General features: G+C 35.8%; 1 protein-coding gene across 4 annotated transcripts in view; it reads left to right on the top strand.

The window, feature by feature from the left end:
- LOC111052728 (mushroom body large-type Kenyon cell-specific protein 1) overlaps nucleotides 1–16,633 on the top strand; it is a 61,578-nt gene that overhangs the window by 31,973 nt on the left and 12,972 nt on the right. For 2 of the 4 annotated variants that reach the window (XM_022339483.2, XM_022339482.2), the window contains one exon: nucleotides 14,937–15,142. In XM_022339483.2, coding sequence (XP_022195175.2) covers nucleotides 14,963–15,142 — 180 coding nt within the window. In that variant the 5' untranslated portion in view covers nucleotides 14,937–14,962. Of the gene's footprint in view, nucleotides 1–1,541; nucleotides 2,263–14,936; nucleotides 15,143–16,633 lie in introns of those variants that run through there. The other 2 variants (XM_039442650.1, XM_039442645.1) reach the window with 2 other exon arrangements.

Below are 16,633 nucleotides of genomic sequence, written 5' to 3'. Positions count from 1 at the left end.
ACAGAAAGAGAAATTGAAATAACAGAGAGAAAGATATAGTGTTGGTAAAGTAGAAGAGAGAAACCTCTTACGAGTAGGAAAAAGAACTGTGAGTGGAGAATGAAGCATAGATAGAGAGGATGAGAAGAGTTGAATATACAAAGAGGAAGAAAGAGTGAGAGGGGAAGAAAGAAAGAACGATTGAGGAAGTGAGCTGGTGAGAGCTTTGTAATTATTATTGATGGTATGCACGCGACGCTCATATGAAATTAGGGGACCGAAATGGCCAAAATTAAATGGATAGACCGGTGGCACTGGCAAGACGACTGTTCACATGAAAAGAATTGACAAGCCTGGTTGGTTGGACTATTTGCAAAAAACTCCACCGAACGGCTATTAGTGCAAAAATTACAGGTTGACTGAACCACGCTGTGACAGCCGAAGATACGACAGCAGTCCATTAAAACGGCCCCGCAGCAACATGGTTGTTTGCCACTGCATGCGTTTCACTGCAGTACACGCAGCCGAAAAGAAAATAGGGCTCAAAAAGCTATAATTATTTCGTCTCTTTTGAGGGGTTTACCGTCAACCCCTAAAAAATTGACCCACCATGTTAATTCGCTTCATTTCCTCAGCGGGTTACAGCTAGCGTAATAATTGAACTAAATTCATAAAACTGACCAAACAAATTCTAAAACTCCGTGTTGCACGACTACACGAGATCTGATAAACTGCGACTACCTCCCCTCTACTAATAATATGTCTACCCGTTTGATAAGAAACATATTCAAGCAGTATCATAGTATGTAACGATTTCATAATAGAACTCAGTCATTGTGTATCATTTATCATTATTAATAGGCTACAATGAAAATAGTAAACGGTCAGTTTAAGAAAATGTTGAGGTATATCATTATCAACAACTTAAGCCCCGCACACACACATCGATTTTTGTTCGTACGTTATTTTGCCGTCCTTATAATTCCTTTTCAATTAAACAGATGATTCCAAACAGATGATGTTTGTCAAGTTCCATTTAATCTGACAGAATCCATAAGGACGGCAAAATATCGTACGAACGAAAATCGATGTGTGTATGCGGGGCTTAACTGTTTCTTTTCTATCGATAGCTATCATTTTGCATAACGTTTATCCACTTCTAATGAGAGTTTGTTTCGTCACAGACTAATTATAAGCCTACTCTAGACCAAATACTATTTTGATTATTGATAGATGTACGGGAGATGCTGACTTTGTCCAACTCAACTTTGAGAGAAGTGGGCCTAGGGCATGATATCCAACACTTCTTAAATTCACTTTGCAAGATTCAATGGATAGCTCTATAATAATTATGAATTGCCCATTTATTCTTCCCTATCAAATTCCAGTAGATTGGTTATGTTCACTATGATATCAAGATATACAATATTGCTAAACTCTATAGACCTTGTGGATTAACAATTTCGTCATTTTTCGATACGATTTCCCAATAACTTTCTTTCTTATTTATTCTTCCAGTTTCTTTCCCATTAAATGAACCAATCTGCAAAAACTGTATCTGCGTTTCACAAAATCTTTTTTAGGGTTGAAATCTATTCAAAACTAATTACTCCAAGGTGACTTACTCTTTAAAAAAGGTTCATTTAAACGATGATAACCTTCCTTACACTCATAAATGCCTACTCTAAATTAATCATGAAAATATTTGACATCATTGCATTTCGAGTATTATCTAAACAGGAACTATCTCTCTATTTCGATGAAATATTCAGATTTTTAATTTTGCAATCTATGTCATTTTTTGCTGTGTTCATAGATGCGTAATAGATGGCATTTTTGTCAGCGAATAACTTTTGAACGATTTCGGTCTCCGAATTTTTCAACGTTCAAGGCGAAATCTGTCAAGAATAATGAGCTAAATAAATGAGTGCAGCTGATAATGCATTTCATCACTAACCTATCCCAACCAAAGCTGTGTTGTCTCTTTTTTATTTTAATCTTCTTTTGACGCCGTTTCATGTTGGCTGACTGATAACATTAGAGGAGTCTATTGTTATTTCAAGTACGTTGTTGATATATGATCGAATTTTTCCGAATTTTTTCAACAAGCAATGTTTGTTATCTCAAGCCTTTTTTGAGCATAGTGTCAGTAGCCTACTTGCCTCTAGAATGCTATTTCGACAAGATTTGACAGTGCACTGAGCGGAAATCTGTGTGATTAATTGAAGTAGTGTGAATAGTTTTTATAGGTTACTCAGCAGTCTCATCCGATGTACAGTATATGTGAGCACACTTTTATTATTCTTTAACTGACGAATACTAATTAAAAAAATGCAAGTATTATAAAATAACTAATGAATGAAAATGCACCTACTTATAAAATGATTAGTAATATTATAATACTTCCGATCCATTGAACTCTCACAAGTTCCTTAAGTTTGATTAATTCAACTCAACCATTTAATTTTTAATTCTCAACTATTCGACTCAAACCTTACACATGCTAAGAAAAAGTGATGCCCTCCATTTTATATAAAAATTTTCCGAAGAATTCTATAATTTATCTCATCCCACGAATAAAATTCCAACCATACTACAGTATAAGAACCCGCTTTTAGATAGCTGAAGATCTTCATAATGTCCTATTCAACTTTTCCCGTCGTGGGGCGGGCAGTACCTGTGATAACGATTAATCATGGATCATGATCATTGTTTCAGTTTCTTAGCAACAAGAATTGAATCCTAAACCAGAATGAAAAATATAGCTGATGAGATGCCAAACATGTTGGCCAATCATCCAGAGGTGTTCACTTAATTATTATTAATTTGAAATTTTAATTTGAACATTTTAATTTGAACATTATGTGTCAAAGATTTTTGTACAATACTGAAATTTTCCATTCTGGAATTCTTAGTGAATGTGTCAGTTGTTTGTTGATATTGAATTTTTTCCTTCCCAGTATACAATATTAATTCAAGATAGTCTTTCACAATAAAATGCATTGCAACATAAATAATAAATGAAAAACTTGACTCACACACGAATTTAGATGCTCACTTTATTGACTGAAACATTTCGTGAATAACGTTCTTACAGGAAAAATGTGTATTGTTGGATTGTTTTTGTCTAAAAGTATTCAGGTGACAACTTGGAAAATGAAATACTGTGATTGGAATATTATACTGCACTTGAACTTTCCTGGATCAGTGAGGTTTTAGACAAGCAAAATAATTTTTTCGAAGAAAACAAAAACAAGAGAATACTGTATCATAAAACGCTTACTCTTTATTCGTAAAATGATAAGCACGCCTATAATAGAAACTCAATTATATCAAAATTATTCATGATCAAAACAGATTTGAATAGACTTAGTTAGCTGGCCTCATTATCAGGTAGGGGTGTGATTTCAAGAAAGAGAGAGAGAGAATAGTTTCGAAATAATGATTTGCAGTTGAATGGAGAGTGAAAAGACAGAGAAGAAGAAATGGGAAGGGGTAAGAATAGCATGAGGAAGAATTAGGGACAGAGGAAATAGGGGTGTGATTTGTCAGTCTACGGTAATAGACCATAATTCCTAGCGATGGATAAACTGTGGTCGGGCGGGCCTTGTCTGTCAGGCGCCCGAAACGTGGAAAAATGCTATAATTAGCGGCTGGTTTATTCGGTGAGGAAATATACATTGAATAAATCAGTATAAAGCTGAAGAATAGCGAAACCAATGATTAGATGGTGTCAGTGTCAACCAAGTACCGCTGTGATGCAATCGGTAGGAAAATAGTTGAAAGTAGAATTTGGTAGAGGAGAGTAGAAGAGAGAGACGCCTTTGATAATTGCTGTACGCTCATTTTGAGCCCTGAATCACTAGCTGTCTTTCTCTAAGATCCATCACAACCTTTTCCTTTCTCACTCCAACTTATATTTTTATCAGCTTCAAATCATAACTACTGTCGCTCGATTCCTCTCTCACTCACTTTCTCTTCCTCTTTGCCCGTGTGTATTTGTCTCCCTTGATCACAGTTCTTTCAATTAAAAATTCCCTCACTTTATTTCTTTAATTTCTAATCTCTACTCTTATCATACGTAACATTTTGTTTAAATTCAATATTTATGATTAGGAAGTTATGAACTGAAAATTCTTATATTATTTTAATCTACGATTTGTTAAATCATATTTCATATACTTTCTTCCCCTAGTTTATTTTTGTCTACATATCTCCCTTTTATGTACATTTTCTCTCTCTTCAGTTTATTTCTAACTTTCACTCCCTCACTTTCTCGTTATCATTCCATTTCGACTGATTGCAGGGCTCCTAGTCCTGGAAAACACTGGGAACTCTCTCAAATCCCCCATGAAAAACTAATGCTCAACCACAGGCGCCTTACTGCTTTTCCACTTTTTCCCTACCCTTCCCTTCAACCAATCATTCCAACACCCATCATCAACATCACCACCTGTCGCTCACCCACTTATTTCTCTCCCTCTTGCTTCTTCACTAGTTCTTCTCCTCCTTCTTTTTCCGCTTCTCAGCTCTCCACTTACCTTCTCCTCCTTTTTCTCTTCATCCTATTCATATCTTCTCTTTCACTCTCCCTCTTCTTCTCACTTTTCACCACCTCCTCCAGTCCTCTAATTCCTCCTCTTCCTATTCCTCCTCCTCCTCCTCCTCCTCATCCTCCTCCTCTTCCTCCTTCTCCTCCTTCTCCTTCTTCACCTTCTCCTCGATCTTTCCACGCCCTTCTACTACTCTTCTACCGCATCCTCATATCTCTCTCACGTTTATATCTACCTTTCTTTTCCTCTAAATCCAGATATCCTGATTTTTCTTCTGAAATATTTTTATTCCCTTCTCCTTATTTTCCAAACTCTCCTTCATAATCTCTTCCACCTCTTCTCTCCTTCTTTTATCTACGTTTTCTCACTACTAATTCATCCTTTTCCATGTTTTCCTCATTTCCTTCACTCATTTTCCCATTTTTACCCATCATATTATGCTCTCTTTAATCTTTAATCAAATAGTGCCCGATTCCACTCTTTTTTCTCCGATATTTCCTCTTCCGCTTCATTTCTTCTTCAGATTCTCTCTCCTTCTCCACCCGTCCCATGTTTTTAACTCTTTCTCTCTCCACCGCCTCCGTCACGACATCCATTCCACCGTTCCCTGTCCCATCACTATATTCGGGTGGCCAAATAATGACAGGTTTCAGTGGAGCGACCGCTCCCCTCTCCACGCCCCCTTATTGACGATCGTCGCTTCAAACCGCCAGCCGCCGCCTTACTTACTTTGCAAAACTTCCACAATGTTTTATTACATCATTGCGCCGCGCGTAACCCTCCCCCCTCTCCACAACGGCGGCTGCTCTTCCCTTCTTGCCTTTCCCTGAAAGCAAATGTACAACTTGACCAGATTACGTTATGCGGCTGATGAAAAACGTCTCATTTTCCCTCCTATATTCCAGCTCTGTTTTGACAGTTCACCACTCAATCAAACTGCAGTCTGTTTTCGTACCTGTCACGTTACCAGTCTCTCCAGTCCAGTGCACCCTCTAATTAATTACTTCTTATCAATGGAATAAAATGTTGAATTGAATTTTACTTCCAAAGTGTTGGGTGACGACATCTCAATTATAAATTACAAATTTATCTAAAACATTCATCAAAAAACAACTCTGTGTTCAAACGAAATTCCGAAGTGAGAAGCATTTTGGTCCTCGAATTCTAAATTGACCACTCTCCCTTAATGTTTGAAAGTGTAGTAATAATTCATCTGAATCTGTCATTTCAAAAATAGGCCTACCCCGCGTTTGTTGAATTCCTGAGTGTTGGACAAGATTCTCAAGTCGTGAACATTCTATTTTCATCATCAGTTGTGTGGAAATTCGAATTTCAATAGTTGCTCATTCTCTAGAATGTGTTTTGTGATTTCGTTGGAATATATAATTGCAAGTTTTAAAAGTGTCTCTCATCTGTGTCAATCTTTCCTTTGGCTATTCTAGCCATCCACAGAAGAGTATCGCTAAAGTGTCATTTCAAGCTATCCCGGAGATTCTACAAGATATTCTCAAATTTTATTTATAACGCTCTTTTATATAAATCTCAACAGATACGAAAAGTTTCGAAGTGATTTTTTTTTAATAATTGGAGAAACGTTAACATTGAACAGCTTCTTCATATCCACAAAGAAACTGCTCTGATTCTCCCAATCATCTAGAGATCAGCGTCTATGGTTAACCAGCTGAAGTTTTTGGGGGAATTCACGAGACTGTCGTCATCAATCCATTTCACTGTGTCTACGAAAAAGTTTCCAGGTAATTTTCTTTTCTAAATATTGATGATGTATTAAGAAAGACGTGAATTGATGATATGATAACTAATTTGAAATCTAAAAAATTGTTTCTGATTTTATAATGAGCATTCTATATGATAGATCAATGGTAGTTTAGATGGATTTTCTGAGAGTAATACTTTGATGAGCTGTTCCCCGTTCTGTTGAGTATAACAGTTCAACAAATTATCCTCAAAAACTAGGCAATTGTTTCTCATAATATAGTTTAGTACTCCTAGACTTGACCTCAATCTGTTTCTGTATGGCTTCTCTCTTCATCTATAATCTAAAAAGTCATCTTTAATCTAAAAGTGATAGTTGAATGAAAAACTTCAATCTTCTAAATAGATTTTGAATTTCCGCCAACAAATAATATGTATCAATCATGTGACATGAAAGGATAAGCTGCTAGCTCGTGTACCAGGCTCATCATCAGTGGTGCACACAAGTAAATAATTGACGACAATAATTATTTGCGGCTCATATCATATTAAATCATGTTGGTCGTCTCCAAGGAGCGGCGCGCCGTTCTCCTTACGGCTATTAAATATGCTATTTACCGATGACATATCCTGGCCTAAGGGGTGTGTGCGTGCGTGCGCGCAAGGGACCGCGTCGTCATTACGCTTGTCTCATATCTGTATTATCAATACATATAGATCTGATCTGATCTGTTCTGTTGGTCCGAGATGCCTTCTCAATATTGTAATAGAGAGCCATTACTATTACTATTGGACGTTAGGAGTGGCTCCCGAGGAGGTTGAAGATGTCAGTGTAGGGGGAAGGGGGCTAATTCCGGCTCACGGGTCCCCCGAGACGTGCGCCTCCGTCCCCCGGGGCATCTGCTCTGCCCTATGTCAAATGGCTCGCTCGTTCAATCAGCCAACTACTCAGCTAATGTGTCGATTGAGGACGGCAACACACACACACACTCACACTCACACACCCAAGAACAGGGGTCCACTGATGGTAGATTTGTCTGAATATTCTACCCTATACAACCCACAAACATATATATCTGTATACCCTTGATATGTCGCCAATATATTATATATTACGCTGTGACCTATTAGTTGTGGCCCATTAGTAACGGACTCCTGTAATCACAATGTTCTCTGGTTTCCCCTTTAGACCTTCCCTCCCTCCCTTAAGACTCAGCTGTACCCTCTCGTCAATCTCAAGTCCACCTTCATCCCTCAAGACAGCCTACTCCGCTTCTCTGCTCAACTTGTAGCTGTTGCCCTATTACAAATATCTTGCTGCTTGACAATAACGATTATTCCGCCAAATTGATCTTTTGACAGGATCAAATCAGATAATACATCGTAGGTTTGCCCATTTATAGTGTTTATAGTATTTATGAATTCACAAGAACTTTGTTTAAATTTGGTACTTGATAAATAAATGTTATTATTCCCGTTGATATTGCGGATAAATTGATAATGTAAAAAATAAATGAAACTGATGTCGACTACACTTCTCAATTTTAAAGTACGGTACAAGCGTTTGGAATTGTTTAAATATCCATCCATCTCTGAGAGTAAGGAAACAGAAGACTTCTCCACTTTTCTATTTTTTTCACCTACAGTACTTGTGTTTGAAATTGTTAAAATAGGCCTATCTATTTTGTGAAGTAAGAAAACAAACGATTTTCACCATTCGTTGACATTTCATCATTCATGATTCACTGAGCTGTTATAGTAGACATGTACCTGATTAGACATGATTGATTTGATATTTGATTTGAACCTTGATACTTGAATAGCATTACACTGCTTAACTCTGCAAATTGATAACAATCTCTTTGTCAATACCAACACACTCAATTCGTGATTGATGCGAATCATAAATTGAACTAAGTTTAACTAAGCTATCGTTCTAAACCAGCATGATTATTGTAATGGAAACGTTCTTCAGATTACTTTCGCTTTAAAAATTATTTGAGAATCCAAATTTTAAAAAGATAATTAATTACAGAGTTTTGATGAAGATTATTACCATTCTTTGATATTCCATCATTCAAGATTTACTAAAATGGTATAGACATGAACCTTGATACTTCAATAGCATTACACTGCTATAGCAACAAATGAATATCAACCGGGCTATTCCTATTTGGTTTAATCAGAGGGACTTATTCAACAAAAAAGAGGATTCAAAGACTTTAATTTGAATTCGAATCACAGTTTTCATTATGCGTTTTCTTGACGAAGCTTGTACCATCCTCTAGGCTCTGGTACATTTTCAACGTGATCTGTACGTGCGAATTCGGTTTGATCAAGGTTTTCAATGTATGATATTTCCCTTGTCGAAGCTGATCATTTCCTCTTGTACTTTCTCAAAGTTATTTGTACGTGTGTTCCAAACTTCTATATTAAAATGGGGTGCTGAAGGAAGAAGAGACGTGGAGCAATCGTTACCTGAACGTCCGTCATCATTGCTGGGAAAAAGGTACGCCTGTCAGCCGGCGTTTTCAATGCGTTCTATTAACGCCGAAGTTTGTCCGGCGTTAGCGCAAACGTCTAATCATCGCATATTTTATTAACGTCTTCTGCACGCTGTCGGGCGTCCGTCGCTTGCCGCGTTTGCTTGGATGGCAATTTGTCGTTAAACAAGGGGAATCACTCACTGATGATAATTTACCTTTCGGATTACCACTCGATCTGTATCAATAACAACGCTTTTTTACGTAATAACAACACCCAACACTTGGAGCATAGCCTTCTATTGAGGTAACAGGCTTTGTCTATTGCGTTTACTATGGAACCCACAAACACTGATTTGATTGACAGTAGGTATTACTTTGGGTCGATTGCTGCGCTTTCCCACCAGTAGATTACAAACTAGGGTTGTCTCGATTTGCAGTTGCTGATCTATTTTAGGCCTTCAATCGGCTAGCTTGACGTGGGGAGGGCTGTCTCATCCAAAAATAATAATTATTAATTAGAAAATCGTCGTTCCATGTCCAACCCTCATCAATCATTTATCAAATTTATAAAATATGTTTTCATGATTCCTGATATGACTGTTCAGTGGATAATAACCATGTAAGTGATGAGTAGGAGATATATCTTGTTCGCAATTTATGGAGAGAAATGAAACAGATATTACACTTCAATATTTTAGGAAAATTAGAATATTTCAAAGTTGATGTATTTGTCCCTGCTGTTGTCCTGCAGTATGAAGTTAACAACTGAGACGATCCTATTACTTTAACCAAATCAAAAGATAATATGATTTGGGGGATGATTTTATTAAGTTATTTATTTGAAATATGGATGTTTGAATAACAACTGGAATATTTTCTCGATAAATGATAATTCATCGGATTACGGAATAAACTCGTTTGTCTGTCAAATTTTCAAATAATCCATTTTTCCATACGATTCATTTCCAATATTTCCATCGTGGAATCTCATTGAAATAAAATCCTGATGTATATTTTCCGAGATACAGGGTTATTATAATATATCTTGAATAACACTTTTTCACCAACTGGAAAATTGGATAACTTTCAATCGCTTACTTTCTTCATCAATATTATGTTATTTATTTCTAAAATCCCTTCATTTGATCACTTAAAAATGCACCGTATTTGGTCGGACAGCTAAATTTTTTAGAATAGTCGGTTACACGCATCACTGATGTGGATAAAGGTTTACTGCAAAGTTACTATCCTCATTGAATCGAAATGATTTTTTCCTCGTAACAACTTATTTTTTATTCTAAAATTAGAACTGTCCAATCTTGTACTATCCCACGCTTATGAGAACAATAGCTTTAAATTCCACGATAATGAGTATGATCTGATTTTGCATAAAGTTCACAGTCTAAATGAAAACAAAATGAAGCTACTGAATTCAAGAAAATATAAGTACTATGACCGTTACTAGAAGAAAGCTTTCTTCATCGATCAAATTCTGAAAAATTTGCTGGAATATTGAGTTGGAAAGTCCTGGGAAAAACAATACTTGGAAGGAATTTGCTGTATAGCATGATTTTTCGTGTTCACTATAATAATAGATAATAGGCCCTACTATTATATTGGTGTGATTGCACTTACGATTTTCAGCATAGCTCATCTCATATTTCATCTGAAATGACAAACTTTTCAAGTTCCCATGCTTTTATTGACCTGATTAATGAACTATCAGAGTTCATCAGTCTCTTCACAATGGATTCTAAAACTATTGACCGTGTTGAGAGACTGTTTTCTCAACACACAATAAATACAGTCATTGATGCCAATGTATTCCTCTATTTTATTCGAAAATAAGAGATATATTTAATAAAATTTTATCAGGCGATGAGAATGTAGCCTGATAATGGATTAATGGAATCGAAATCACTTGAATAATGATGATTATTGTATGGGATTGAGAATAACATTATTTGTACAATAGAAATCTCTGTGCTCTTTCACTGTTGAATGTGAAGTTGTTTCAACTTTCAACTTCCATTCTTATATTTTTCGAGTGGCTTAACTTAAACCATCGCTGGCCCTGTGGTGTGGGGGGTCCGAGCTGCTAGGGACCCTGGGGAAGAGCGAAGAGCCCGAATTAATATCTTATATTTGCTCATGGCCCCGGGCCTAGACTGATAATAATATTATCTGAAGATTCAAACAATTGAAATAAAAATTAATGAAGAAATACTAAAAGAATTATTCGTCATTGATGAAAGAGTAATGACTTGATTTATCATGATAGCCTGGTATCATGATGAGAAAATATATTGAATGAAAGAAATAGGACTCGTTACTACTCGTTTACTTAGTAGACAAACAGCTGCTCTCTTATTATCATAATAATTATTATTTCTTCTTAAAGCTATATTATTCCTTGATATAATATTTCTCCTTGTGGAACTGATTTAAAAAAAAATCTGGTGTGGCGCACTCACACAACTTTCTTTGCCGTTATGAAAATTTATCTATCACCTGACGCTAGTGTTCCCGCGCATCTCAAGTCTACTACTATTCAAAGATCTGAGCCAGCTGGTGACAGGACAATAACGCTGGATACACACGAGGTGTGCTATCTCTTCATAGTGAATGATTTAATAGAATCAACAGTTGTCAACAGTTTGCAATTGAAATAATCACATTTCTCGAATTTCGAGCTTATTTCTAATTTTCGTGAAAATGTTACTGAACATTAATTGTAGAGATTTTCATGCTCAATCTTTTTCATTTTCGAGAAAATCGCGAAAAACCCTGTTTTTGACAACATTTTCGCCATTTTAGCCGCCATATTTAATTGAATTTGATCGAAATTGTTCGTGTCGGATCCTTATATTGTAAGGACCTTAAGTTCCAAATTTCAAGTCATTCCGTTAATTGGGAGATGAGATATCGTGTACACACACACACACACACACACACACACACACACACACACACACACACACACACACACACACACACACATACAGACCAATACCCAAAAACCACTTTTTTTGAAATTTACAAATTGGGGTACCTTAATTTTTTTCGGTAAGCAATACTTTCCTTACCTGGTAATAGGGCAATGAAAGTAAAATTATGCTATTATGAAGAAGTCAATATCAATATTACTATGATAGAATAGATAAATTATACAATACATGACACGAAGGGAATCGAATTCTCGGATAACTCTAACAAACTGCAAAATCCATGTTATTCTTCAATTATTGTATTTTTAATAACGATTTTTTAAATTTTTTATTCGTATTAGAATAGTTTCTATTCAGCGGAATAAATTATCACTACGGCAATTTGTCTAGGGTGTATGATATGGTAATCGAAGACAGTTGATTCCGGTTAATAGAGCCTATTATAAGATTGTTTGATCACAGCTCGGGCTTGGGCGAAAATAGTGAGAGAACAGTTCTAAACGGGTGTTAAACAAACGGCTTCGCCTTTATACGGTAATGAGCTTAAATGCTATTAGTGAGTAGTCGTCACACTGCTGCACTCACCACTCACCACTCAGCGCCTGCAGCCAAAAGCCAGGCAAGCACGTTGACTTGCAATGGCGCACACAAATCCAACCCCCTTCAACACCCAATGTAATAATACCATCACAACTTTATATTCTTGACCCTCTATATCGATTTGTCACATTTCAAACCCTACTAAACTAGTTAGAGAATCTCGTGTGAGAATATTTCAGAAATAGTTCCTACCCTACGTAACAACAGCATACCCACATAGAACTACATACATAACTTATTCGTTATTTTTGTAGGCATTCATGTAATTAAGAGACTCAAGAAGTGAACATCTTGCTATTCTTGAGGCGCTGTTATTACATGACAGCCGAAATCACGTGCTAAGTCATACGCTTTGGTACTCGGTTTAACGTGAAGTTTTTTAGCACCTTGTATAACGAAAATAATCTATTAATAGTATTCTGTTCTCACCCTGGCACATCGCAGTGTACAGTCTCGCACCTTGAAGGTGGATTTCGCTTTAGATATTTGTTTTTGGTCGTTTGAAAAGCAAATGCAATCAATGGATTCAACGAATAAATTCAGTTCAATCATTGAACAATTGATGGACAATTGTGTTTTTTAGTAACAACAGGGTTTATTTTCCCTTAAGAAAATTAGATATTATGAATTAATACGCATGAAATTATTTCCAATCTGACTTCATTTTCCGCTCATATAATATCAATTATCACTCAATTGAATACGGAATATAGTTTGAAATTGAATGATAAGTTATCTAAATCAGAGTATGTTGTATTTTAATTATGCTGTCAAACACAGTTTAATATTAAAAATAATATAGATGACAACATTCAGTTGTGATCAGAGCTCTCTTCAGAGAAGAACTCAAATATTCGAGTGCTACAACTGAATATGCTGAAGTGAAAAATATAAGCGATGAAAAATACAATACTTAGGCCCGGTTGCACAAATGCCGGTTAAATCTCAATCGTGATTATTTTCACGAAAACAAATCAGAGAAGGCTTTTTCGAAAAACAGGCTTCTCTGATTGGTTCTCTTGAAATTATTCACGGTTAAAATTTAACAGGCTTTAAATGATATGCTTAACTTATTACGTACTTAATATTAGTACGTATTAAATAATCCATGCTATTCAAAATGCCAGCCAACAAATATATCTCATCAACTAATCTGGAACGCGAACTTCATCATTGTTAAAACCAGGCGCACACCGACGCGAATATATTGCGAAGTTTTGTTGCGTTGCGAATTTAATTCGGAGAACTTGCCGTGCGGAGATTTAATACCATTGCGGTGTATGTGCTGGCGCAAACCAATGTGTTGCGAAATATTCGCAACTTTTGCAGCGCTTTTTCGCGTTGCGAATTTTGTGGCGAGTTCTGGAACTAAACTAGTTTCGTCTGTCTTGTAAACAGTAACAGACATTGCACGATCACGAGTGGGAGAATAGCGAACACAGAACAATTGTTGGAGATTATTTATACTTATACCTATCCAATATTGTATGATCTTAGTCATGCAGATCATAAGAATATAAGGATAGCTGTCTATCCTTCCTCAATTGTGGTACAATAGTACAGGTATGGTATTCTACAAATTAAAGTCTATCTTTATTAATAGCATGCACCCACATTTTTTTGGCCTTTCATCTTATTCAGAGTCTGCCGCCACAGCAAGTAATAGTAGGGCTTCTTCTTCATATGATGAACTTCAGTAAATTGAGATGAAGTAGCCTCCAGTAGTACCATAAATTTTAGATGATAAAAGTGCTGAACTGTTAAGACAACTCGAATATTCCCGCGCTCCACATTGCGATTATTTCGCTTCTTAGTGTGCGTGCCCCAGCGCTGCGAATATTTCGCAACGAAAACTTCGTTTGGAAACCGCAGTCTGAATTCTTGAAAATTCCGTAACGAGTTTGTGCGCATCGGTGTGTGCGCATACCTTAAGAGTCGGACATTATTGTTAAAACTTTTGCCGACAGATAGCGCTGTCGGCTGTGAACTCTTAACAGCCGGTTCAGAATTATTGTTTACTTTTTAGGTTATGTTGTAACAGATTTCTACTGGGCACTTAAGTTTTCAAAATTAATATGTTTGCATTTTTATAAAATGTAGGTGGGGGAAAAATTTTGTGTTTTTTGTGAAAAAAAATTGTTAATTACTGACTACTGAGATTTACTAGCCTACTTACGAATATATTTGTACTACTTACTATCCACCACTATTTTAGTTATTGACAAATTACAAGTCATTATAATATACAATAATATGATTGAGAGAAAGTACAGCCCAAAACTGTCTTTCTCAAATTTTGATGAAATAAAGCTTTGAAAAAAGTATGAGGTTATGTTTTCACTTCCAAGTCAATAATGAGTCTTAGCCACCACCACAAAGCCTATCAATAAATCTTCATCCGCTATTCAATCATCTCTTTCTCATGATCATGATGACTAGGACGTTATCGATACATTTTTCCTTCAAACCTGCTTTTTTAACCTTTTTTTCGCCTACCTTGACCACTTGAAAACAGCCTGTATTTGTATCAATTTGTATGAACGGGTAGTTTATTAAAAACAGCCTGTAAGACTTTTTGAAAACAGCCTGTATTTGTATCTCTTGGTATGAACGGATTGTTTATTGATTGATCAATTAATTTTATTTGTTTGTCATAGGCGTGGAAAGGATCGCCGGGGAGTTGATGGGGAGAACGAAATGGCGAGAATATCAGGAGACAGCGCTGAGCAGTTTTGGATCCGAAGACTCGATACCGATGGACAGCAAGGCCTGGCATCAGCCGTCAGCCGCCGCCGACCACAAGACACCCGCCACTAATCTCTTTCAACACTCGGTTTGCATCGATGAACATCAATCACCTCCAGTGAGTTACACCTTTCTCATTCCTCTATCAATTCACAGCTCTCATCTATGTACTGTTCATAAGTTGAATTCAACGGAAATACAACCAGGGATCTATTACAGAGTGAATAATATTTATGGGAACCCTTCAATAAGTTGGAGGCTATTGTAGATTTAATACTGTAACTTCCAGGATAAGTTATTGGTCGAATACTCTACCTTTTGACGTACAACTAAATTTCCCCTAATAAGGGGGTGACTTAGGGATTATAACTCGAATATTTTAAATGTAAACACCCATTGTGTGGTACATCATTTTAAAGGCCTTTTCAAAAAAAGAAAGATGACATCAATGAAAATGTTCTTTGATACTTGTATTCAAAATGGTTTCAAGTGAAAACTAAAACTTCAATTAGCCGCCATTTTAGATACAAGTATAAGATAAGATAAGATAAGATTCTTTATTTCGCATCCAATTTACAACAACAGAACAGCGCACAAAACTAAAAAAAAGATAGCAAATAAGAATAATAAAACAATACTTAAGACAACTTTTTAACCGAATAAATATGAAACTTGCTGATAATACTAATTGTATTAATTCTCATTATAGGATGATGAAATGTAATCTAGCACAGCTACTCTGTTTTAAAAACATACAATCATAGAATATTTTGATTGATGTCATCTTTTTTGCTTTGAAAAGGCTTTTAAAATGATGTACCACACAATGGGTGTTCACGTTTAAAATATTTGAGTTACAACCCCTCATTTCTTTAAAAAAACTAAAACCTCAATCAGCCGGCATTTTGGATACAGATATTATAAAACATTTTTATTAATGCCATCTTTCTTGTTTTAAGAAGGCCTTTGAAATGATGTACCACACAATGCGTGTTTACATTTAAAATATTCGAGTTACAATCCCTAAGTCACCTCCTTATTAGGGGAAATTCAGTTGTACGTCAAAAGGTGGAGTATTCGACCAATAACTTATCCTGGAAGTTACAGTATTAAATCTACTATAAGTTATCCTACAACTTATTGAAGGGTTCCCATACATATGACTCACTCTGTATGATATATTACTTCAACAATGAAAATAATTGATTTATTTCATTCTCTCATGCCCTGTTGCTTGAGAAAATGACTTACCAGATGACAGTCTAATAATGTCCTATTCTAATAACCAGCTGACTACCAATATTATTATATTAGTTCATATAGTTAGGCTATTAGTTCTAGTTTATATTCTCTCATTCAAATTCAAATTCAAATTTTATTTATTCAAACTCACAATATTCACATTCAGAATCAATAAGAAAAACAAAACACTCAGCTCAGTAAGATAAAAAATAATTAATGGGAGATTAATAAAATAAATACTTGTATGTTTAATTAGAAATACGGTAAATTTGTGAATTGGAATAAAATATACTACCTGCTGGAAGTATACAATACTCCACGTTTGCAAGCAGGAATGAATATCACTTCAACTAATTTTAAATGCATG

This window comes from Nilaparvata lugens, chromosome 1, assembly GCF_014356525.2.
Source record: "Nilaparvata lugens isolate BPH chromosome 1, ASM1435652v1, whole genome shotgun sequence".
NCBI classification, from domain to species: domain Eukaryota; kingdom Metazoa; phylum Arthropoda; class Insecta; order Hemiptera; family Delphacidae; genus Nilaparvata; species Nilaparvata lugens.
Note: the sequence above shows the minus strand (reverse complement) of the source record. Positions and strands in the feature narration are given on the sequence as shown.